This window comes from Motacilla alba, chromosome 4A (assembly GCF_015832195.1).
Source record: "Motacilla alba alba isolate MOTALB_02 chromosome 4A, Motacilla_alba_V1.0_pri, whole genome shotgun sequence".
Taxonomy (NCBI): domain Eukaryota; kingdom Metazoa; phylum Chordata; class Aves; order Passeriformes; family Motacillidae; genus Motacilla; species Motacilla alba.
The window spans coordinates 9,748,712-9,773,327 of NC_052045.1; the positions used below are offsets into that span (position 1 = coordinate 9,748,712).

The 24,616-nt window shown below is 45.4% G+C and overlaps 1 protein-coding gene across 6 annotated transcripts in view; it reads left to right on the forward strand.

The window, feature by feature from the left end:
- The window catches only part of GRIA3 (glutamate ionotropic receptor AMPA type subunit 3), a 145,675-nt gene extending 124,088 nt beyond the window's left edge, over window positions 1-21,587 (forward strand). Inside the window, exons 14-17 of one of the 6 annotated variants that reach the window (XR_005259876.1) lie at window positions 529-643; window positions 16,077-16,191; window positions 18,344-18,591; window positions 19,187-19,455. Coding sequence is in view for 3 of the 6 variants with exons in the window: in XM_038164470.1 (XP_038020398.1) it covers window positions 16,077-16,191; window positions 18,344-18,589 (361 nt within the window). In the remaining 3 variants the exon portion in view is untranslated. Of the gene's footprint in view, window positions 1-528; window positions 12,386-16,076; window positions 16,192-18,343; window positions 18,592-19,186 lie in introns of those variants that run through there. The other 5 variants (XM_038164472.1, XM_038164470.1, XM_038164469.1 and 2 more) reach the window with 5 other exon arrangements.
- The last annotated feature ends 3,029 nt before the right edge of the window (window positions 21,588-24,616 follow it).

Genomic DNA, 24,616 nt, shown 5'->3' on the forward strand with positions numbered 1-24,616 from the left:
ATGTTGTTATAGTATTCCACCTACCCTGATGTATTGTGTTGTCATTTTCTTTCTTGTGGATTTTGAGGTAACTTAAAAGTTTAAAATCTTCAATATTCCATGGAGTTAAATAAGACGGTAAATTATGGTTTCATTTTTTTAATGCATCCATTTTTTGTGTTCTCTTCGTGTTGTCCTCTCTGATTGTTTGTTGCTGTTTTAATTTTACAGTTCAATGGCTTTTTCAATTTAAATGGTAAAAGCCAAGTTAACCTGCCATATGTGACGAATGTTAACTGCATGATGTGGTGTTGTTACTTTTTTTCTCAAAGACGATTTCCCCATCCCGCACACTTCAGTTTTGAGCAAATGTTATCCTCCATGCCACCTTCCAATATTTAACCCTGTATTTGCTGTACAGACATTTTGATAGCTCCACGTTCTGTGAAATTTTAGCCAATTTGTCCTCTTGTGCTCCTTTTTTTATACGTTACGATTTCCTAAGCATTTGTGCATTTTTTCTTACAAGTTATGTTTTATCGTTTCAAGAAATGCTGTTAACCTGGCAGTATTAAAACTGAATGAGCAAGGCCTCTTGGACAAATTGAAAAACAAATGGTGGTACGACAAAGGAGAGTGCGGCAGCGGGGGAGGTGACTCCAAGGTCAGCCTCAATGTCACCACAATCGGGTACCTTAGCAAAGAGTAATCGGCAAGGCTGTTATTTTGCTTCTCAAGAAAAAAAAACTCAAAAAGAAAGCAGATGAAAATTATTTCACTAATTGTGGTGGGGAAAAAACACTATTTTCTTGTTCAGTAGCTCTTTCAAAGAAACAGTCTTATTTAATATCATCAGCGGGTTTGTTCGAGCTTGGAAACCTTATTTACTAACAGATAGAAAGTCTAGTGTTGGTGGGACCTACGCAGAGTAAATCAGTGAGGGAACTGTACAAGAAACCAGTGATCGCCTCTGGTCACTGCCCCAACCCTTGAGAACAAGGGTTTATGAGACTTTTTTGCCAGGACCAGCTGTGCCAGCACAGACCTGGGGGTGTAAGAGCTCCTGTTTCCTTTGGCCTTTTGGGAAGGTTTTGGAAATGTTGCCTGGAGTATTCAAATGTCACCTTTTGTACAGCACTGATCAGTTTTGTGCACGCTCCTGTGCAGGAACCCTGTATCTGTGTTTGACATGCCTTTGATACAGATGTGGACTCAAATCTGGCTCCAGTGGCAGCCTTATCACTGCTTCTGAGCTGAGGATTCCCCCAGCCTTCCAGGCAGCCTGTACTGCACCTTCACGAAGTTGCTTCAGTGAGCTCATGTATTGCAAATGTTAACTAGTGTGCTTTCCTCTTGCCAACTTTGCCCTGTAGGACTGGCAGTCCTTTTCTGCAGTCTTTAACCCAGTGAGGATAAGCTATAGCTAGAGTTGGCTGGGTGTTGTTGGTCACCGTGGGTGCAAGAATTACCAAGAAAATTAATTTAAATGACATTGTTATACTGAAAAGTACTGAAATTCATTTTTATAGTGACACTCTCCTACATCTAGTAAAACCAGATCTTTAGGGAGCAATAACTCCTAATATCTCCAATAAAAATGCTTCAGATTTGGTCCAAAATCAATAATAACAGTAAACTGCAGTTTCGGACAATTACTGCAAATTACTGCTACAATCTATTCATGAGAGTTGCATACAGTTGGCTGTATAGGAAATTGCTCAGCTCGTCATGTCTACTGCGAGCAAAAGCCACTGTATAATATTAAAGGAAGGAAAAGCTCTTGAATTTGGATTGATTCAGTAGCTGGAGGTCTGCAGTGCTCAGCAGCAGCCTGGAGATGAGCACAAGCTTTTTTCATGCCTTTTTAGGTCTGCTGCTCATCCTTCACAGAACATTTTTATATATCATATTTGCCAGTATATTAAATGTTTAATATCCTCCTGGGATCCAGCACCTCATTGTCTAATGCTGCCTCCCTGAAAGAAAACTCTTAATACAAACCAGCTTCAATGAACTTCATTGCTTCAAGTTCATTGAATTAAACCCAGCCAATAACACTTACAGCCCTAAGGAAACTAAAGAGGGCTTTTTAAATGGTCACAATTAGGGCAGGGCCATCTTTCTATTTTTGCTTGCGCTGGAAGATGTTTTACAAAGAACACTGCTGTCTATTTGGCCAGCCCTTGGCCTGTTCAGGCAGTGCTGAGGGAGTGGAGTCTGGGGTTCTGTGGTAACAGGAGTTGGTACCCAGAGAAGAGGGAAGGAGAGCAAACACAGTAATGTGTGTTTTGCTGGTTTAGTCCCAAGTGATGTCTGTCTGCAGTTTGTTGTAACATGCTGTGGTGGAGGACTTTGAGCTATAAGTAAGGTGTTTGAGCTATAGTCACCAGCCCTTGGGGCACAGCTCAGCTGGCACTAGTCCCCAGAGAGGAGAACATGGGATGTAGAAGACCTCCCACAGAAGACTAAGCTAAGGGAGGCAGGGAAGGGGTTAGTGGCTGTTTCTAGAGATCTGGTAAATCAAAGGGCTTTTTTGTTACGAAGTGGCTTTTCCTTTGAGGTAGATCTGTAGGCCCTGAGCCCTGCAGACTGCAGTGTGGCTCCGTTGCAGCAGACAGGCAGAGCCTTCCCAGCACACCCCCATCGCCGGCCAGGCCCTGCCCCAGCCCAGCAGGAGCCCCACCGCCCTCTCAGGAAAGGGGAGCTCTGGTGCTGCCCCTTGTGCACTGCAGCTCCAAGAGTCTTGCTGGCCTCTCTCTCCTCACTGTCCTCCCACCAGAAGTTGCCCCCATCATCTCATCCCATCTCTCCGGTTAATTGTTTATATGAGCACGGCTTCATTTGTAGATCATTCAGAGGAGTCGCTGCAAAGCTTATTTTTTTCCATTTTACCTTAAAGGAGGCGTCAGCTGGGGGAATCAGGATGGGGTGGTGAAGGTGCCTGAGGTGCAGATACAGACCTTGCCCTCCATCTCAGCCATTGCTCACTCGGGGCAGCTCTCTCTACTGGCTGAGCTGACAGACTCCTCTCTCAGCTCCCCCAGTAGAGACCCGGGCTTGGGAAATCGCTGTCCCTGAGTCGGCAATCAGCCACCTCCTACCTCCTGACAGTGGGTTGTGTAATGGGTTGTGTGTAGATGTGAGTCATGGCAGACTGGTGATGCCAGTTTCTTAAGCTGAGTTCCTCTGTGACTCTGATACTTTAGCTCTTGCTGAAAGCCAGAGGTGAGTATGAGCCTGTTTGCTTGTGCCAGTGCCATCGTTGTACTGCAAAGGACCCGGCCAGCCCTCCCCTGCTCGTGCTCCCTGCGGTCTCGCATGCGGTGTGCCTGTGCTCGGAGAGGAATCATTCTGAGTTGTGAGTTCGTCTCTTGTTACCGGATGTTACCACCTCTGGAAAATTAAACAGTGACTTCCATTTTCACAAGGATTTTGAGTCTTGCAGCGGGAAAAACAAGAGCTATTCGATTGGCTTCCTGCAGGCTTTGAATCTGCCGGTTTACACAGAGTGCAAGTGTGGGCATTCCGTGCTCCTGGGGTTCACTCATCATTCAAGGCTAAAGAGATTGTGCCGTTTTAATGAGTTTGTTTTAAAGGCCTCAGCTGACATGTGTCTTGTTTTCAATGCTACCAGTCTGTGCCAGTGCTGGTGCAGAGCAGAGGGTGCCAGTGTTGGTACTGCCCCGGCAAAGGGAATTACCCGATTTCAGTAGTGGTCCTTATTTAACAAGTCTGAAGGGAAATATGCTCCATCCATACATAATTTCTCTGGGATGCATGTCAATACATGTGGGCTGACTTGGCTGATGCAGACGTGCATCAAAACTCATTCACTTAGCCCTCCTAAATGAGCTTGAATTTAGTTTCATGGCAAAATTATCCTCTCTTTAAATGCTCTTATACATGCAAGCTGAGTTCTCAATCATGAGAGAATACAAAATAGCAGTTGTAAAAAAAACATATTCCAGGAAATATGTTGCAGTGTATTACAAGTTTGGAAACTAATTATTTTGTTTATTATACAGTCCTATATTCTTGGAGCTGAGTTATGGCTGAATAGGGATTTAACAAGAATTAGACGAAAGGGGATGCAGATGGTGGTCACAGCCTGAGTGACTTAAGTTGAAACTAATTATTCAGTTGCATAGGAACAATTTCCTGCTAAGATAAATTTCCATAGTTCTGCTGTTGATAAATTTCTTGTATTCTTATACCTTCATGGTAACATTTAATGACAGCCAACACGGAAGGAGAATGTTTGAATGCAGCTTCTCACCAACTTCACCTGCCAAGATTCCCTGCTAATTATTTGACTTAATTTCTTTAATATATTCTTTTTTAGGCTGATACCTCTTTTGGACAACATCAGAGAAATGACATGCAATGTAAATTATTTCATTTTCCAATTGTTTCTTTTTAATCATAGAATTACTTTTCCAATGTGCTAGTTGAGTTCTGCCCTCAGAGCTGTGCTCCATACAATATCCTATTCCCAAGACCTTCAGAACTGTGAGAGTGGCCATTAGCAGATGGGATCTGTTCCCCCGTGTCTGTGTGCTGTTTTGCTTTGATACATTTTCAGCACAGCCGTTAGCATTTGCAGCATAATTTTTTTAAGTGGCATATTTTTAGAAGAAATCTGTTACGCTTTATTTTAGATGATACCTGATGCCTAAAGAGCACCATTGCCAAACACGTCGTGCATAAAAGAGAACATTTGGGAAAATGGCTATCTTAAAAAGATGCAGCACGATTTATTTGAGCCATTTGTTAGAAATTATGTTCATCAGCATGAATTTCCTTGTCATCCATACTATAGGCCTGCGTTATGAGCTGGAAAAAGATAAAATGGCTGATCAGAGCCAGTGACAGTAACACAGAGCTAATTCATGCTCAGAGCTGGGAAAGTAATACGAAATTACTGTATTGTGCAAATTAGTGACAAAGCAAAATAATGCTTTAAAAGGAAGACACCAGAATATTGGTTTAATTGACAGCTATTACTTTATAGCGTATTAGGAAATAGTACTGTGTATGTTTTGTGGCAGTGATGAAGTCTTAATGCTCCAGGAGTTCATCTCAGAGCACTGCCAAGAAGGGCAGAGAGCCTGCTCTTGTTTGCAGAAACAGCAGTGCTGTTGTGCAGATTGTTGTGCAGATTATTTTCCTGGAAATGGAACTGGGAGAAGCGGCACAATAATTTGGGAAGAGTAGGTTGCCTGCGCTGGGAAGGAGTTGGTGGAGTCAGAACCAGTGGTGTCCAAGAATTTGGAACTGTTTAGTTTTGCCGGTATAACCTTTAGCATCGTGGAGACTGGCTTTGCTGCCTTGCCAAAGCCAACTCAAGACCTGAGTGTGCAAGGAGACCTGTTTGTGCAGCGTTAATTGTGGCAGACCTGGGGCTCCTGCCTGGATGCCATGTCCTGCCTTTATGGCCACAAGAAGTCTTAAAGACTTGTTAATTGTGCACTCCTTTTGATAATATCTGTGGTGCTTAACAGTTAATTTCCATAGATTGCTTACATGAGTCATTTATCCTGCACTGTAAGTATCAGTATGGGAAAAGACAAGGTCGAGGGCTCTGTGGTACTGGAAAAGGAAAAAGGAAAACCAGCAGCTGGAAGTGAAGCTCCCAGCAGCAGGAGCAGGGCCCTTGCTTTGTATGTCTCCCTGGGGGTCTGGGCTTGGTTGTTTCTCTTTAATAGTAGCTGCTGTCATTTAACATACAAAGGGAAAAGTAAATGCCTTTCTTCTTCTTCAAAGTGACTCTAAGGTTTCAGCATTCTGCTCACGTGGACACAGGCACTGGTGCTGCTCTGTGGATTTCTCTGTGCTGCTGGCACTGTAACCATGGGCTGAATGCCTCTAGCGTTTGTACACAACGTAGCTGTTCCTCGAATGTCTTGTGGACTAGCCTTTGGACTAAGCAGCACCCACCTGCAGCCTGCTGAGGAGCCAAGAGCAGGAGTCACAGAAGAAGCCGTTTCAAGAGGAAAATAAAGATGGGGGGAAATGGATGTGCCTAGAGACAAGAGAAAGAGAAGGTGAGGGGATAGCCAGCATGCAAGGTAAGTTGTCTCTTGCTCGTCCCCATCCAGGTTAGAAAGGACCCAAGCAATGGCAGGAAAGGTCCATGCTGCTCTCTCAGATGTTGTAGGTTTGAGTGCGATGTTGGGCACCTGCCCTCCTTTGCTCTTCTTCCACCCTCTTGCCACATCTGTACCTCACATATCGGGCACTGCTGTGAATGAGCTGCAGTGACTTGTTGTGGCTTGTATTTCCTAATCCAACCAGCCTGTATTATTGCATTAGCATTTGGCACTTCTCTTAAATTATGATCCTGTTAGTATAGAGTTTAATTTGTTTAAGCTACATTTGTGAAACATATAAATATTCTTTCATAGAGACACTGCTTCTGCCAAACACAGGCTGCAGACTCTGCAGAGAGCAGAAGAACTTGCAGCCTCAGCTGGTAACACATCTGGCTGTGTAGAGGTGTGCACAGAGTGTCTGTAGATGATGCAATGACAGCGTGCACTCAAACACCCAAATTTAAAATGTATACCTGGTGACCAAAGGAAAAACGCTTTACATTCCATAAGGATAAACTGGATGCTCCAACCTGTAATAGCAATTTACTCCTGCCCAGTAATGGAGACCATAACAAAGTTCTGTTATGGACAACTATTGCAGCTACTCAGTGCTCAGCAGGAGCTAAATCCATCCCCTGGCAGCCAGGGAGCTGCAGCCCCAGGATGCTCCTCACCATCACTCAGGGCTGCAGGGCCTTGAGCAAAGGGAACTGCTGCTGGCTCTGCTGTTGAGGAAAAGCAACATCCTCTGCCAGGGGATTTATTGCTCTGCCTCCAAGCACTACCCTGCCATTGACATGCAGTATATTTCTTAGGTGGCTGGGGGATGTATAGGGCTTGAGGTGCTGAGTTTTAAATTTTCTAATTGTGCAAGCTCTTTGTCTTTCCAAACTAGATGGCTTTCCCTTTTATCCCTTCCTCTGCCACCCATAAAGCATTTCAATCCCTCAAATGTTGACTCTTGAAATGTGCAACTGCTGGTAACACAGAGCAGGGAAAAAGTGGTGTGGGTCTGAAAGGGTAGCAAAGAGCAGCCAAGGGCTCATTATTGAAAAAAGAACTGCCTGGTGCTTTTTGCATTTTTTCATTGAATATTGAATGTTCAGCGTGGAATACCAAAGATTACTTTTTGAGACAGAAGGTAGGAAGTAGTGATTGACAAGGAGGAACAGGGATTGACCATATGGGTTTTTGCCTGTATTTTCAGGGCTCTTCATTCCTGCTTGAGGTACCAGGCAAGTGCAGTCTTTAAACAATCATAGTAGGTTTGGATAATGAGCCCATTTCCAAACAAAGTCTTCCCCAACCTTCAGTGTGGGTGTGTCACAAAACATGAAGTCATGGCACAGAGACATTGCTAAATTGGTGAATTGCAGCAGGCAGATGGATTATCTGATCTGAGCAAGGGCAGAGCCCTTGGACGATGCGCTCACCCACAGGTTTTGTATCTATTCAGAAGTTATTTCAGTAACAAGATCTGACAAAAAGTCCATTCAATAGTTACAGATCAGGCTGGGATTTATACAGCTTGGGGGAATAAAGTGCCTTATTTGATTTAGATGGGTCTTTAACCTCGAGCGATGCCCTCTAGAGAGTAGTGCTGGATTTGGTGTATCTTCCTAGATTGTTTCTATCTTTATATTTTAATGATACCATGATGGTTGTTAGTGATACTTTTTATGGTATCCTGTCAAATTAAGCAGAGAGCCTGGACTTGATTTCTGCCTTTGTCAGTCCCTGCACAGCCCTGTGCCTGTGCAGGCTGGCTCAGGGATGCAGCAGTGGCCACCTGCCTTCAGGCCCACTCAGCTCCAGTCAAACAGGACTGGAGGAGGCATTCAGCATCACCTCTTCTCCTCCTGCTAGCAGGGAAGGGAAGGCTGGTGTTTCTGTGTGATGTGTGGTAGTGAGGGATTTCTCTGCTTGGCTGAAAGCAGTGCCAGGCAGTGGTGCCTTGTTCAGGGACACACTGAGGGTAGCTCAGTTGGTCAGAGCAGGATGCTGATAAAACCAAGATTGTGGGTTCAATCCCTGGATGGGCCTTTCATTTAAGAGTTGGACTCACTGGTCCTTGTAGGTCCTTTCCAGCTCAGAATATTCTGTTATTCTGTAATCTCTGTGCTCTTCAGGTATTTGCCTCTCAGAGCATGGTAAATGTGGCATGTCCCACATGTCTACAGCAAGCTGCCCTCTGTGCTTTCCCTGAAGTTAGGGGGGATGGTTAGGTTAGCCAGTGACACCAGCAGGAACAATTAATTCAGCGTTTTCTGTTGTTTTGCCCAAGAGGATTTTAGGAAGCATTTTGGATTTAGAAAATGCTTGCTTGTTTGCACCTTATTCTTCTTGCCTTTCTCTGATGCTGTGAGGTGGATTTTAGAAACCCAAGTGTTTAACGTCTGAACTCTTTGATGTTATGATGATTTTGGTTGGGTTGTGCTGATGTTGGCAATCCCAGGGATGTTCCAGCCAGCAAGGACAGCTCTGGCCATAAGGAACAAAGGAAGACATTTCTTGCTGTAGAAGTGAGAGTGCTCCAAATATGTCAGATTCCTAAACTAAAAGGATTAGGCAAAACCAACAGGGATTATTTAATTATAAAACAAGTTTATTATTACTTAATGATAAACAAGTGAAAAACCACTTTATAATGTACTAAGCAAGACCTGGTACCACCATGGACTCTCACCTCCTTCACATCACTGAGATTTGGACAGGAGGGTAACAAGCCCTTTGCAGAGGCCGAGCCCTTGGTGTGACCGTGGGGCTTGGCCAGGGCAGCACTCTGATGCAGAGGGAGGATGTCATCTTTCATTAGGAAGGACAGACTTGGACTCTTAGAGGGACAGATTTGCCAGAAGCCTCCTGTGTGTTTCTGTTGCTCTGATGCCACAGATCAGCATCTAGTATCAGGCCTAGCCAGATACTAGACCAGATTTACAGCTGTTCTATGCCTTGCAGTGTGACACAGCCAGAGCCCAGGGTTGTCTTTGGCACTGCAATTTCACCTTGTCCTGTGCACCCAAAGGGCCAGTACCAAGTACAGGGAGTCACAAACAGCTTTGCTGTAAGTGCTGCATCCCAAGTGATGTGAGCCTGCGTTTCCATGACACCTCTTAAACCAGAGGAATTGGTTGTCTGCTGTTGTACTGCTGGGAAAAATGAACAAGGGCCTGTTGGTGACCACACAGGATTGTGCATTGTGGTAGCTGCAGTGTTAAGTACACAGGGAGGTCTGTTAGCCAAGGACAGTTCTGGTGACCATATTTGCTGTATGTTTGGAGCCAGCATCCATCTGCTTTTGTGAGAAGGATCCCCACTGTCACTGGCCTTAAATTGCTTAGCTTCTCCTCTAAATGAACTCTGTATATTGCTGGGTGAGATGGCACACGTCCCTCCACAGTGCTGCTGGGGGCATGGATGTCCTGGCCAAGCAGCCCTGCAGAAGCCTGTGGTGCTCTCCTGTGCAGGGACCACTCATGAGCAGTGAAGCTGCAGTGGTTGGAGTTCTTGCCCAGTGTTTGACACCTCCTGAGCCAGCTGGGCATCCCTCCCTGGCTGAAGTGCTGATCAGGTCTGCTGCACCTTGTGCTCTGCTATCCTGAGCTGCAGCCCCAGGCACACAAGAAGAAAGGATGTTTTCAAGACCAGAGAGGAGCTCTCAATGCTGAATGTTATTCTGGTCTTCCTTCAAGTTTGTGGTGATTTCTTTACCCTCTACCTCCAAAAAAAGCTATGTTTGGACTCTCAAGATGCTGCAGGCAACACTGTTGGGAAAATGCTACCCTGTACACCTGATACTCTACAGAAAATCAGAAACCAGCTGATGGTGTATGAAGGAAGACTTGCAGCTGTAAAACCCAGGTAGTGAGAGGTGCCAGGGCAGCCCATGCACTGCCCTCCCCATCCTGTGCCACCCCAAGGAAGCCCTTTAATTGGTGCTTTGAAGAGCCTTGCTTGTTACGCTTTTACTTTGCAGCTTGATTTTCTGAAAGATTGCATCTAAAAATTCTAAATGAATTCTGAGCAATGGTTTGTCTGGTTTGAAAGGAACAGTGTGCTGTCTGCCGAGTTTATTCACTCTCCTTGGCAGTGATTGGGTTTGGGTATAACATTTATATTACATCCATTAGAGCATGGAATGGGATGTGAATTATCCAAAGCTGTTCCAATCATCACTTAAATCTTTTATAGATTGCAAGTAATAAACATAACTACAGTGTTGCTGAGACTTCATGCCACTCAAACACCAGTTAGACAGAGCTGAAAAAAGTCTGCAGATTATTGGGTGAGATGTTCGAGTCCTAAAGTGACTTCTGTTCCCAGTTCTCACCTCCAGTGGTCATTGACTCCTTCTATCACCTGCTGCGACTTGTGAGGACCAGCCCAAACACTGGCTGCAAAGGCACTGGCATCTTTCCTGGAAAACAGCCCTTTCCTGGCAAGATCGCGATGTTCTTTTCATAAATTAACAGCGCTCTTCCAAGAAACTGCTCAGATTCGTCACTGCAGTTCAACTTTGTTCAGAAAAGAGTCCTGTTTACAGCACTAGCACACAAGCACCATGGCCAGTTACGGGAACCCACCTGCCAAAAGGAGCAGCCTGGCCAGCCTTTGCAGTCATCTGTGGGACTGCAGCCTGCTGGGTATGTGTCTTAAGCTGGTAGAAGTTAGTGATGGCAGTAGGTGGAACATCTGATTTGGGGTTATCTTCTTTAAATAGGTGCAGGTGAAATCATGACAGTTAACTTAAAATGCCATTAATCACACCACTAAAAACCTGTTATTTACAATTTGAGAGGGTCAGAAGTTCTACCTTCCCACTTTTGGGACTAATAAAGATCTACTTCTTCAATGATTAATTTACTTCTCTTCTACTTCAAGCTTGTTCTAGCCAGAAAGAATGGAAAGAAATATTATGACACCACCAGTTTTCTCAGTGGAGATAACATTTACTGCAACTAACTGGAAACTGGGGCTTTGGTAGGAGGAGGCAAGGCAAGAAATCCTGCAGACAGGTAAGGCTGTCTCAAAGAGAATAGGAGAGAGTGGATGGCCTCCGAGTCTTTGTGTTCCCTCTTTTCCATATTAATTGCATGAATGGAAGATGGGTAATAATGAAATAGAAATCTTTGCAAAGAGCACATAGCAGCTCCTTCTTCTGAGAAGGAGCATCTGCATGGTGAACATACTCAGCCTGGAAACAATGCCATGTTTTGTACAGGATCAACCTGCATGACAAAGTGCTGTAGCACCTCCTGAATTTGAGGGAAAGGTGGCCCAAGTTCTTAAATTGAACCTGAAGCTTTGGAGACACAGCTCAGGGGTGAAATTTAAATGAGCTTGTTTTTCAAAAATCAGTTCATTCCATCAGTATCATGCTGTTCTCTGGGGCCACCAGCAGCAAAGGGTGCAGAGAGCTTCTGGGTCTGGTGTCCTGCACCCAGACAGGCTGAAGTGCAGCAGGGAGGAGGCCCAAAGGCACACAGCAAAAGGAAAAGGAGGTCTCCTTTGGGATGGTGTCATATTAAATCTGGAAGAAGACTGGCACAGCTTGTTTTCTAGCAGCAGCTGATGGCTGAAGAGGGGAAGGTTATGCTGCCAGCACCTGAATGGAGTCTCCTAATAGGGTGGTAGAGAAACAAAACAGCTGAAACACCAATAAAACCCACTCTGTCAAGGTATAAAATCGTGTTTGTGGCAGTCTCTGTAAAACAGGTGGGCACTGATCTTACAGTCATGCTGCTCTTAAAAGAAACAACCATTGCAGATGGCTTAATTCCCCTCTAAGGGCAGTACTATCCCATATGAGGCTCTTGGTATTGTTTTTCTAAACTCAAGTCTTCTGATCATTTGTAGAAAATAAATCTTAGCAGGGTTTGGTAAAGCTGCCCAAGAGAACCAGCCTCACAGGTTTAAACCTGGATGATTCAGATCATACTGGATGAAAAACAAAAGCAAGGAAACAACAAAATCCTTCAGCTGTGGGAAGGAAGAAAACCTGCAAGTTTCTGGACAAGAGTAACATCCTGTGGAATCCAAAATGCTGACATCCCGATCCAAATGGCCTCATCTCATTTTCTTGGTATACAGAGCACAACAAAAGAACACAAGCTCTCAAACCTCTAAACATTTTACTTTTATCAAAGCAACCAAGCTAACAGAGAGAGGTCTGGAAACCACACAGGGGAGATGAAAAAGAATCCCATGATAAATTAAAGCATGGAAAAACAGTGGAAGCCACCTAGGAAAGGGCCAGGGATTTCATAGGATATCCCATACAGCTCAACAACAGCAACATAATTTAAAAAAAAAAACAACAACCAGAGAGCACAAAAGTATCCCAAAAAAACTACAAGGAAATTGAAGTCCTTTGAGACAGAGCTCCAGAAAATGAGGATCCTCTGAAGCGGACAGTGAGAGAAGGTGGCTGGTGACACAGCCTTCCCATGGGACCCAGACAAGTCATTTCGCGTCTTCATTCCTCTGCCTCTAAGGCAATTCTGAATATCCCCCCTCAGTCAAGCAGTCCCAGGGCAAGCTACGACAAATCCCCTTCCTAGACCCAGCAGCCATCACTCCTAGAAGAACCTTGCAATTCCCCCTTTAACAACCAACAGAACACTTTCCAGCTTGGTGGCCTTGGACTGGCTGGCACGGGCAGGGTGCTGGCACTGCCCAAGGGACACCGTTGGGACCAGCTGGATGCGAGCTGAGGGGTGACACAGAGGACTTGTGTTCCGTGGGCACTGCTGAGCACTCAGTGAAAAATGCCAGGATCCAGACATGGCTCTCTGCACTTCCATCAGAATCTCAGCCAAAGCCATGACTGACTCTGACTGTTGAATTGGCCCAGGCTAGACAGCTACTCAGAGGTGAGCAATGGGAAAATGTATCAGCAACCAGGCTCACTTTGCAATATATCTACTTAGCTTGGGAATCTGGGATTTGAGGAGTTCATCCTGCACCTGCTAATACTTCATTCCTGAAGTGCTGGACCAGGAGTTGCAGAGGCATCATGCCTTCTCCCACTATAAGGTTTCTCAAATCCTGCTGCAAAGGAAACAGCTCATGCCGTAGGAGGCTTTGGGATTTATTTCCTGGAAGCAGCCAAAATTGTTCCTTAGGACTTTGATGAAACCAAATCTCCTCTCTCCTACCCAGGCTGAGGGAATGTGGTACCTCACCTGGCAAACAGGACTGTGACAAATGATAATGAAAACCCCAGTTTAGGCAAATTCCCATCTGTTTAGTTAAGATAATTTTAGTTTACTACTTTTTCTTTTTTTTTTTTTTTTGGCAGTTGTGTGTGCACAATTAGCTGCAATCTTGGCTTAAAAAAAATAAAGCACCCTAATTAGCATATTAAGCCTCCTCATTTCCCAATACTGTATAATGTTGTGAAAGCTAATCTATAATGTATTGGATGTTATGCAAATTCTCAGTACTCCGTATGGAGTTTACAAAGGCATGCAAATTAAAAATAGTGTTTGGAATAGGACTGGGGGGAGGGGAAAATTTGCACAATAAAATATGCAGGTAGGAGGAAAGGTGTTTATAACCTTCTTCCTATTGTTTGTGTATTCTCAGCTGCACAATGCTTTTCAAAGCTGAGAGATGTATTGCATAAAATCTCTCCAAATTGGATAGTTTTTAAATGAAATTTAAAATGAGAGTACTGTTCTCTGAGCAATAATTCACCCTGCTCTCTGCTGGGGCTTGTAAGGGGAAGGTAAAGGCACTGAGCTGTCACTGGCTGGCATTGCAGGCATGCACAGCTGCTCGTAGTGTGTTCGTCTGGGGGTCACCGGGGGTCTCGACACAGCCCAGCTGCCCCAGAGGGTCCATGGTGGTGGCTTTGCCAGGACCTGGCTGCTCCCCATCCGTGTAACCGAGTGGGCCAGGAGTGTTCCTGCAGCCCCGGGGTGCTGGCAGTGTCTCAGGGCCTGCTTTGATCCCATTAATGTTTTATAGCCCACCTGTAGGAGGATGCAGGCGGGGCTGCAGCACAGCTGGCTTTTTAGGATGCCGCTGGCTCCTGGTGGAGGAGCTCTGCCTGCTGCCTGTGCTGGGCCAGCAAACACCGTCTGTCTCATGTGGCTTGTCACTGCCACCCGTTGGCTGTGTCCAGCTGACTGTGTACAGCCAGCTCTGATTGATACGTAATTAAATTACAGCTGCCGCTTAAAAATAGCCATTTTATAAAAATAAAGTCTTGGCTGGTGTCAAACTGAGCCCTGTGCAGGCCAGGAGTGAGTGATGCTGCCTCTGCCTGGACAGCCGGGAAGCTCTGCAGGCAGTGCTGGCAGTGCTGCCGTTGGGACCAGTGGTTATCCCACCCTTAGTGGCTTTCCCCGGCTCTTGCCTCCCTGCTGGCCTGGGTGACACAACACAGGGTCATGCTGGAGCAGCCGTGGAGCGTTCAGCTCAGGAGCTCTTGAATACGATCATTTGTCTCATGATACCCCACGAGCTTCCTGGGCTTGGCTGCCACCCTCCTACCAAAGGAGACGGAGCATCTCTGAGAGCAGCTCTTCCCAGCATCAGCCACCAGCAGTCTCACAGCCATCCCAAAAGCAGGCTCTTGGCAGATGAGGGAACAGGGCTTTTCTTTACTTGCTACTTCTTCAGCATCTTGCCCTGCCCCAGGCGTGGCAGGGCTCAGCCATTCCTGTCACTCAGAGTTGTGAGCCCTCCCAGTCTGGGAATGTTTCCCTAAATGCCAGTGTGCAATTTAGCTTATATTTAAGGTGTTTTGTGTAGGTCTTGCTGCTATTTCTCCTGAGTCTCTTCTGCTCTGCAGAGAGTCAGGCACTTTGGGCAGGGGTGGGAGAAAGGCAGAGAGCAGCAAGAGCCAGACGTGAGGCTGGCACCGGGGCAGACATGGGCATCTCCTGCGTGTCCTCTGCTGACAGCCGGCCTGAGTGGACCCACAGCAGGCTGTGCACGTGTCTGCCTGGTGTCATCCCGTGCAAAGTGGCACAGCATTGCTGGGGATAAGAACCCAGCCCTGTGTGGCCGTGGAGCAGGGATCAGAGCTGTTCAAGCAACAGCAGGAACTGAAGATGCGGCTTACACAGGGAGCCTGTCTCATGGAAATAGGCAGGAAAAAACCAAGACTTCACACAAGGAGGAATTGGAAATGACAAAACCTAACCGAGAGCTCCTCAGGTGCTGCTTCCACGTGGAAGGCTCGGGTGAGCTCAGCCCCCCTGGGCTGTGGGCTCTTGGCAGCACGAGTCAGCAACTCCATTTATCCTGCCAACATTTCCCACCCTGGGCACTTTCAGTCAGCATTTCCATATTCATCAGTTTGCTTCATAGAGGTCGGCATTTGCTTATTTTCTGCTGCAGTTCCCTGGACTGGGGGAGCTGGAGATGCAGCAGTTCCAGGGAGCGCAGCCCAGCACGGTGCCTCCGAGCGCAGCCCCTGCAGCGCCCGCCGCGGGGCTGGAGAAGCCAGCGCCGGGGGGAAGCGGCTGTGACGGCCGCAAATCCTGTGATGGCCGGCAAAATCCTGCGATGGCCGGCAAAATCCCCCTCCACGGATCTAGCCTGCGGGGTTTTGCTTTGCAGATGTGCACGGAGACCCGCCAGGCGCGGGGGACCGGGGGCTACAAGCCTTGCTGACCGTGAGAAGCCGCAGGGGCCGGTGTGGGGGCTTCTGTCTGTCAGTGCGATAGGGGGGCCCTGCTGGATCAAACCCACCCCGATCTGTAAAGCTACTGCAAGTGCCTGTGGCGCACCAAAGTGGGAGATTGGCCTTGCTTTGTTTCTACTGCCTTCATTTAACAGTGAGTGCCGATTACTCAAAGCGATATGGGCAGGACCTGGTAATGTAGAGATGCTCTAGCGTTAACTTAAGGGGATGATCCAGTTGCCTGCAGTGTAAATACTTTGTGGCCAGGAACCCTGCTTTATCGCTTTGTATAGTTTTAAAGTAGTTTAAAGATTGAATAACATAAAATAACATAATATAATGTTATTTATGTTATTTCCCACGTGAAGAACTCCTGTAAACCTTGCAGTATTGAAACTCAGTGAACAAGGCATCTTAGACAAGCTGAAAAACAAATGGTGGTACGATAAGGGTGAATGTGGAGCCAAGGACTCCGGAAGTAAGGTCAGTCGCTGAAGGTCTTTTTGTACTGATTAGCAATCACATTTTGACCCACTGTTTGTTTATACCAAGAATGACTTTCAGAAATTGCTATTTACATTTTGAAGGTTGAAAGAAAAGAATAGAAAAAAATAAGTAAGTCTCAGAACATGACAGCATTTTTCTTATATGCAGTAACAGACTGTAGTTGTAAGTATATTTCACTGTGTATTTTGCTAGAGACATGCTAAGAGAAGCCCCCAAAGCCTCCCAAGCTGGTGTCTTCATTTAAATGTGCAAGTTTCAGCACAGTCACTGTCTATTATTCAGGCCAGCATATTTTCTTATTTTTATTGAAAAAAAACATTTTTGTTTCAAAATTATTACTTAGGTTCTCTACATGTCAGTTTGGGAAACGCTCACATGCTTGCTAAGGGCACAAATTTTCAGGACAGACAGCTGATAAGGAAAAATTGCCTTTCCTGCCCTATTTGCCAATTCATTTTAAAATTGGTTGGATTAAAAAAAATCTAGAAATACTAATGGTGAATCATTAACTAAATATTGTATATTCTTTTTTGTACTGCTTTGAACCATTTTGCTGCTGTACTGTCCTGACATCCACCAGCTGTGCTGTGGGGCTGTCCAGCCTCATGCAGGACCACTGTGGACCCCAGGGCAGGTCCCACCCCTGAGGTGCATTGGCCCAGTAGCTGCACACTCAAATTGTAGTAGAATATTTATTTACACCATTCAGTTAAAAGGAGGACTTTTTTTTATGCTTATAGACCCATTGGGGAGAAAAACTCTGTAAAAGTGCTGGGCTTGTTGGAGTGAAGGACATTTTCAAAGGCACCAAGAGGAGGAGGAATCCAGCTCCAGCTGAAATCGGTCGCAGTTGAGTGCCTAACTCCCTTGGTGCCTTTGGAAGTGCTCTCTGTAATCATTCAAACAGAAAACTATAATTTCAGAGCACCCTTTCAGTGTCGGAGGAGAATTTCAAGTTCCAGCAAAGCCAATAATAAAATTGCACTGATTTCAGTAGGACTGGAAGTTGCTTAGGGCACAGCCCAGTAGCTGTTGTGTCAGATAAATTTGGGATCATGGGATATCTGAACACACGGCAGCTGCCAAAGGGAACTGTGATCAAAAAGAGGTATAAATGATTAAGATCTTTAGTGTAAATGGCAGGTTGTTTGCTACAACCACATGTATCCAAACTGTCTGAGAAACCGACACTTACAAGGTAAATCATATTTTACTCTGACTATATGCAAATTTAGCTCTCCCTAGAGAGAATTGTTAAACGAGCTCTGTCAGCAGTGCCTTCTCTGGGCACAGACAAATTTCTTTGGCACCTGCCCGTCCACCCCGGCCAGTGTGGTGTGGCAGCCCAGCCAGCTGTGCCAGCCAGGAGCTGTTCCTGCCCACAGCCACCCACCCATGCAGCAGCAGAAGGGTTGCAGCTCTATTTAATCCCATTTCAGAACCTTGTTTTAAAAAATGCAAGCTTCTCCCCCATCTGACATGTATTGAAGGAAGATAAACCCTGACCAATGATTTTTGTGTTACATTGTCTGGTTTCATTCAATAACTCACTCTCCAGAAGGAGCTAGTTTAGCTCAGGGCTCTGCTACTTGACCTCTAAGTAACTGACCATCTTTCTAGGGTGTTTTTTTTTTTTCCTAACAGTTGAAAAAAGGCAGTTAAGTTTAGCAGCATCTTAAGAATTTTACATATATTGACCAAACCCAAGTGTGTAGTGGCTTGGCTTTTTCTTTTTTTTAATTTTGTCACGGCCCTCTGTAAATCCTGCTGTTTTATGCAGCCACCAGCACAACTTTCCCCCAGTGCCTTTGCTACCAGGGATGCTCGGCCATAGGCAACCTTGCTCTGGGACACCAAAGGCCTGGGGAGTCAGTGGCCAAAAAAACCTCATTGCCTTGGAGTCAGCCAGGGTTTCACCCACCACAGGGTGGAGGGCAGAGCAGTCACTGCTGTGCAGCCCCGGGCTGCGGGGATGGGGGGACAGCCCTGGTCCGTGGGCCAGACACTGAACACCATGAGTGTAGCCATTCCAGCTAGGCCTAATGCAAGTAGCCTGTTGTCTGTCTGTCTGTCTGTCTGTCTGCCTGCTGCTCTCAGCAGAGCTAACAGCGTGGCTCGTTTCTCTTAGGACAAGACAAGCGCTCTGAGCCTGAGCAATGTTGCTGGTGTGTTCTATATCCTTGTGGGAGGCCTGGGGCTGGCCATGATGGTGGCACTGATCGAGTTCTGCTACAAGTCTCGGGCCGAGTCCAAGAGAATGAAGCTCACCAAGAACACGCAGAACTTCAAACCTGCTCCTGCCACCAACACCCAGAATTATGCTACCTACAGGGAAGGCTACAACGTGTACGGCACAGAAAGTGTGAAAATCTAGGGGTACGGCTGCGGGCCGGGAGCAAACCCTCCGGGTGTTCTTCTGTCTGACCTTTTTTTAACTGTCTGTGCTATTCTGTTGGGTGCACCAGGGGGCTACTGCAAGAAGCTTTTGAAACACCATCTTGTGGCAGTTTTTCAGTATGAGTCATTTAAATTTCTTCCCTGATCAGAAGTAGGATCAGAAAGGTGCCATTCTGTTTTATACACAGAGGTAGCTGGCTTTGTGCTGAAGTGAGTAAGTCCTCTCTCCAGCATCATGCTAGTTCAAATGAAAGTATTTTGTTAATTGCTTTAAAAACAACTGTAATCAGAATTTTCATCTCTCTTGTCACCAATCTCTTCCTCTTTGTTTTGTAAGCTATAATCAGGTCAGGTAAGTGCTTTTAGGAAGTTTCCAAAAAAACTTGCAATAGAACCAAGCCTTCTACACTAGAATTCATGATTTCTAAAGCAGGAAAAGTAGAGCTGAATTGCTGACAACTGATTCTGAAAAGGCCCGGTCAGCCCCTTGACCACAGTCTGTGCCTCTCCTTGGGCTGAGCACCCCTGCCCCTTGCTGCCAGGCAGTGATGAAATCTCTCTGGTTTTATTTTAGATCTTCACCCTGACAGCATGCAAGACAAAAAGCAGCAGAGAATGTGGCTACTTCATGGATTTGGACCATCTGAGCCAGTTGTACTCTCTCCGAGGTGTCAGGCATGACACGCATTGATGATGGTGCAATGTACTTTTAATAGGAAAAACTGGTATTTTTTTCCTTCAGTGCCTTATGGAAGACTCTGAGACTCACAACAATGCAAACCATCACTGAAATATTCTTGCTTTGCTTCAAAGAAGTAAAAGAAAAAGAAGAGAGGAAAAGAAAAATAAAAGAAAAAAGGAACAAATGGAAGGGAAAAAGAAAAGGACCGGTAACAAGATATTAGTACGTGAAAAAAAAATTCTTGTAAAAAAAGATCAGTGCAACAAAAGCCATTCTTTGATACCACTGCACAGTAACTGAACTTGTGTCCTGAAAGCAACCGCAGCTGGTTTCATCAGCCACCCCAATCGTATCAAATTATGAAACTCCTCCTGACACAAAGCCTCAGAAATCTGCTGCGTGCAAACGCGGACTGGCCTGCCACTGCTTGTATGAGCTGATGTCAAGATGTTTCAGTATTTACTTACAGTGGTGTCATTTTATGTTTTTTTTCTGAGCCACTTTAACCTCTCCAGCTAATTTGAGCAATTCTGTATAGCAGCAAAAGGAGGGAAAGAATCCGTGCATTCAAACCACTTAAGGTCAATGACTGTGAATCTGTAAATCCAAAAGAAAGTAATTTGTGGAACTGCATGTCTTGCTTCCAGATCAGTAAATTAATTTCTTGACAAGGTAGCTAAAGTGCAGGAAGAAAATATTGCATTTCTTTTTTTTTTTTTTTGTTCTATCATCAGGCATACCTACAGGTGCTTTATTAAAATGACATTGGGTGGCTTTTAAAATTTAAAGAAAAAAGGAAAAGCTACTTGCTGTTTAAGTTCAGACCATATATCTCTTTTCTTGCTGTGCATTTGCATTTTAATTCACTGTTTAATATCAAGCAATGAAGCAAGACAAAGGCAGGTTAGTTTTTCCCAGGCCTGCTTCTGCTTCTCCCCAGTTCTCTCCCACCTCGCACCATGCTCAGCTAATGCTCCTCAGTAACAGTCCTTGTGAAACAGAAGCAAGGAAAGAGGATAGTGACTCCAGTTTAGCTGCAGTTCCAGAGTAATAGTAAGCGATCTAACATGACTCCTGCTAGTACTGTTATATTATATCAGCTCCTGCCAGCTCTTGTTTCATGCCTGGCGAGAGGATGCTCTGTCCCTGCCTCTCTGTGAGGAGGACGCCGTGCTCCAGCCACCTCTGCTCCAGGAGGAGCTCACTGTTACTCACATCCAACATCTTAGACAGCAGCATTTCAGCCTTGAACCTCTGCCTGGAAACTACTTAACTTCATCTCTAAAAATAAAAATAAATATTTAAAAAAAAGGAAAAATAAAAAAAAACCACAAAACTTTAAACATATTGTCAATCACTTGGGAAATGTTCAATGGAATATCTGCTTACTAATTACCTCTAATCGACAATATGTATTTTCCGTAGTTTATGATAGAGTTTTATTTCATCAATAACATACAGTGAAAAAGAAACTCATTTAAAACAGTCTGACCCTTAGGCATTTAGTTTGCTGATGATAGATTTGAACTTTTAATAGGATTTAAAAACAAACAAAAAAAACCAAAAAAAAAAATAAAAGTCTTGTTAAAATATGTATTTCCAACAAAATGTAATATAAAATCATTTTAAAAGCTCATAGGAGAATAATTTATTGTTCAAGTTTTTAATGAGATATTGAGAAAAAATTGTTTTGTTTTCATTTTCTTTTCATGAAACTGATTTTTTTTTCAACTTCTGAACACAATCATGTCCCCAGCAAGGGTGAGCTAAAGCTGTGCAGTTATGAGTTGTATTTAAAACAAACATTTTTCTTAAAAGCTGTATAAAATATGTATGTTTATCAGATCAATTTTTAAGAGTGGAGGCTTCACACCAGTGAAGGGAGTTTGGTAAATGGTTCGATATTTTTTAAACTTGCATGTAAATCTAAAATGTGTTGAGTGCTTACCAATTCTGGCTACCAACTTCAAGCTATCAGAAGTTTGGCAGTAGTCTCATGATGATTTGTTTTGGTATATTTTTTTAAATTTGTTTTGCTTCAGGGGCTTTGGGGGTTCTCTCCTTTTTCTTTTTTTTTTCTCCTTTTTTTGTTTTTTGGGTTTTTTTTTGTAATTTAAGTTCCTATTTTTGGTCGTTGACACTGCACTTGAGTGAGCAGAAAAATTGCCAAGCAAACTAATGGCTGTAAAAGCATAAACTGCATGTGTGGACATCAATTACTGAGCCTCATTTTGATGAGGTGTTGTACAGAGTTTTAATACATTTTGTAAATAAAACTGTAAAGAAAAAAAAATTAAAGAGCTTGCTTCTCTTTTCTTCAGAGGACAAAGAGTCCCTCCCTACTGCACTCCCTTTAGCCAGACTGGGATGCTCCTCGGATGTTTACCACAGAACTTTGGAAGGCTTTGGGTTGGAAGGATCACCCAGTTCCCACTGCCCCACCATCGGCAGGAACACCTTTCCGTACTCCAGGTTTCTCAAAGCCTTTCCAGCCTGGCCATCTTAGGGGCCCTCACACTGAGCTGAGGATGCTGCTGGAAATGGGTATTCCTGGTTTGGTAACTGCAAACCGACCAATTTTTCATTTTCTTGATGATGGAAACTGGTTGATCCTGCAAGATGCAAGGAGCACCCTGTGAGGAGCAGGGGAGAAGCCTCAGGGCTGCAGCCAGGGTGGGAGATGCTCTGCACTGCACTGCAGTGGGCAGCAGTGTGGGTAAATAAATTCCTTAAATATTCACCACACAGATGTATTTTCCTGCAATTCCCAGCTTTTCAGCAATGCTTCTTTAAGGAAAAAACCTTTCGCCCAGCATTGCAGCTAATCCCAGCTCTAATTTATTGAGTTTACTTCACCCACGAGTGCAGGGGGGACACGTGCTGAGCCCACCCTGTGTCTTCAGCCGAGGCTTCAGCAACTGCAGGTAAGCTCAGGAATAAGCTAGGACTGAATCAGAGCAATAAACAACAATTATTCAACCCTAAACCACCTTAGAAGGATGAAGGTGTCAGGTTATCCTGGGTGTGAGCAGGTGCTGTGCTGGGCACACTGGGCTCCATGTGGGACCACGCTTCCCACAGGGCGCAGGGAGGCCCCTCTGAAATCAGCCTATTTATGTGTGACGTGCCCACACAATGAATGCAGGGAGGCATGGAAAAATATTGTTCTGTCCTTCAGCTTTCATTTCATGCTTAACATCCAGGCCAACATGGGCAGACTGCATTTTTCAAGAGAGCTGTCTTGACCCACTCCCTGCTGCCTGACAGCCACAGGCAGCCCTGCACCAGCCGCGGGGGAGAGTTATGGAGCCTTCCCCCAGAGCTGCCAGTGTGTCTGCCAGCAGGGCTCTGTGTGCCCACTGAGCCCAGCTAAAGGCCAGTGCCAGGCCGATGCCCTGCCCAGCCCTGTCTCTGCGGTGCTGCCCTACCAGGGGCTCACCAGACCCTGCACAGTGGGTGTTAAGTTTTTCTAATCAATATGTTTTAGTGGAAACAGGGCAGTTAGGGCTGTGTGGCACAGCTGCACCCAATGCGCTGGGAGAGCCTGGCAGCTGGGATGGGGTGGGGGATGGCCTCACATGGGGCTGTGGGCACACCATGAGGGGCAGGAGATGGTCTAGTCTGGAGCCTCCCTGGGCCACAGGGGCAGTGCACTTTGGGCCAAAACCTGACTTGCTACACGGACTGCAGCAGTGGCAGCAGGGCTGCATGGCACCCCTGGAATGCTGGGCTCCAACACACCCCAGCATGACCTTGTCTCTAGACTTCTGCAGGTGGGGAATAATAATATAAGGAAAAATTCAGAATAATGCATCCAATTCCAAGAGCCATCAGTAGCAGCAAAAGCATCTCAACAGCATTCAAGTTTGAGCCTAAAACTCTGAACCAATAGCAGCTCTTCCCCATGGCACATTACACCTGACAACAAAATAAAATAAATACTGTATTATTGTGGCATCGTTCTTCCTTCAAAGGTTTTGTGCAAAGCACTGCAACATTTATATTTTCAAAAACAATTGTTATTTACAGTTATTAAAATAATATTATGTCATGGGTATTGCAATTAAATTACAAAATGTCTTTGGTGCCTCTATTCATCATTTCAGTCTGGAAAATGGGCTCTATTTTGCAGGCAGCAATACATAAACAAGATCTGGATAATGATAGCTCTATTCAATTAACCTAAAGGATTTAAGTACAGAGATAATATTTGCATGGATATTATAAATTTCATAGTAGTATTTACTAAGAATATAAAACATCTGAAATTGGTATCAGGGAGGACAGTGTCCCCAGGAGCAGCAGCACCATGTTCCTGCAGCACAGGAAGGGCCAAGGCTGGCTTTACACCATGGGACAGCGCCAGCAGGGCCAGGGCACCCACTGCTGCAGCCCCAGCACCACGACTGGGACACTCCTCTCATGTGTGCCCTGTGAGCGGCAGGTTTGGCCAAAATCTGCCCATCAACATCCCAGTCCTGCTCTGATTCTGTGCTTGGGCTTTCTTCTCTTTATTTCATCAGTTACCAACAGAGAAATTACTGAGACTGGTTTGTAATATGGCACCATCACTGCAACAGCATCAACAGAAATGATTTCCAGCTTCCCCGGGGCAAAGGAAGAGGCAGCAGCTGCCCCACCAGGCAAGGAGCAACACCCAGAGAGGAGTGTGAGCACAGGAGCTGCCATGCACACCTTACAGCCAGTGCAGCAGTAAAACCTCTGCCCTTCCCCGGTGCAGCAGGGAAAGCTCGCTGGAAGCTCCAGCAGAGCTGGTTTGCAGGACACCATGGCACTGGCTGACTGATGTGCTGGGTGGTGGTGCCTCCATGGGCTGACACCAAGGGCAGGATAATGAAACCTTGGTGCACTCACCAAGTGTTTATTTATTGCTGTTTCTACCGCTGAAGTGTTACAGCCTTAATTATTTATGCCATCATGACATTTTGAGAATGACAGGACATCTTACAGCAGAGCAAGAGGACAAGATCCTGCTCTGCAGCAATTTCCCACTGGTGAGAAGGCTGTTGGCACCTCCAAGCTAACAGGCAGAGCTGAGACCTCAGGGTGAACTCAGAGCTGATTTGTAGCAGCAGATCAAAGCCAGGATGTGTGGCGGCACCTGGCCCGCCCCAGCAGGCGGTTATGGGGGGTTCTCCCATCATCTGTTTTTTGTGGTTTCAGGGGTTTTTTTACTTCATCCTGATTTCAGGCAGGGAGGAGTTGAAGGCAGCATTAGAAAACAAGATAAATCTAAAGAGAAATTGCTCCAAGGAAGGGCTGGGAAACTTGGCAGGGATTACTGACCTGCCCTCTCAGAGT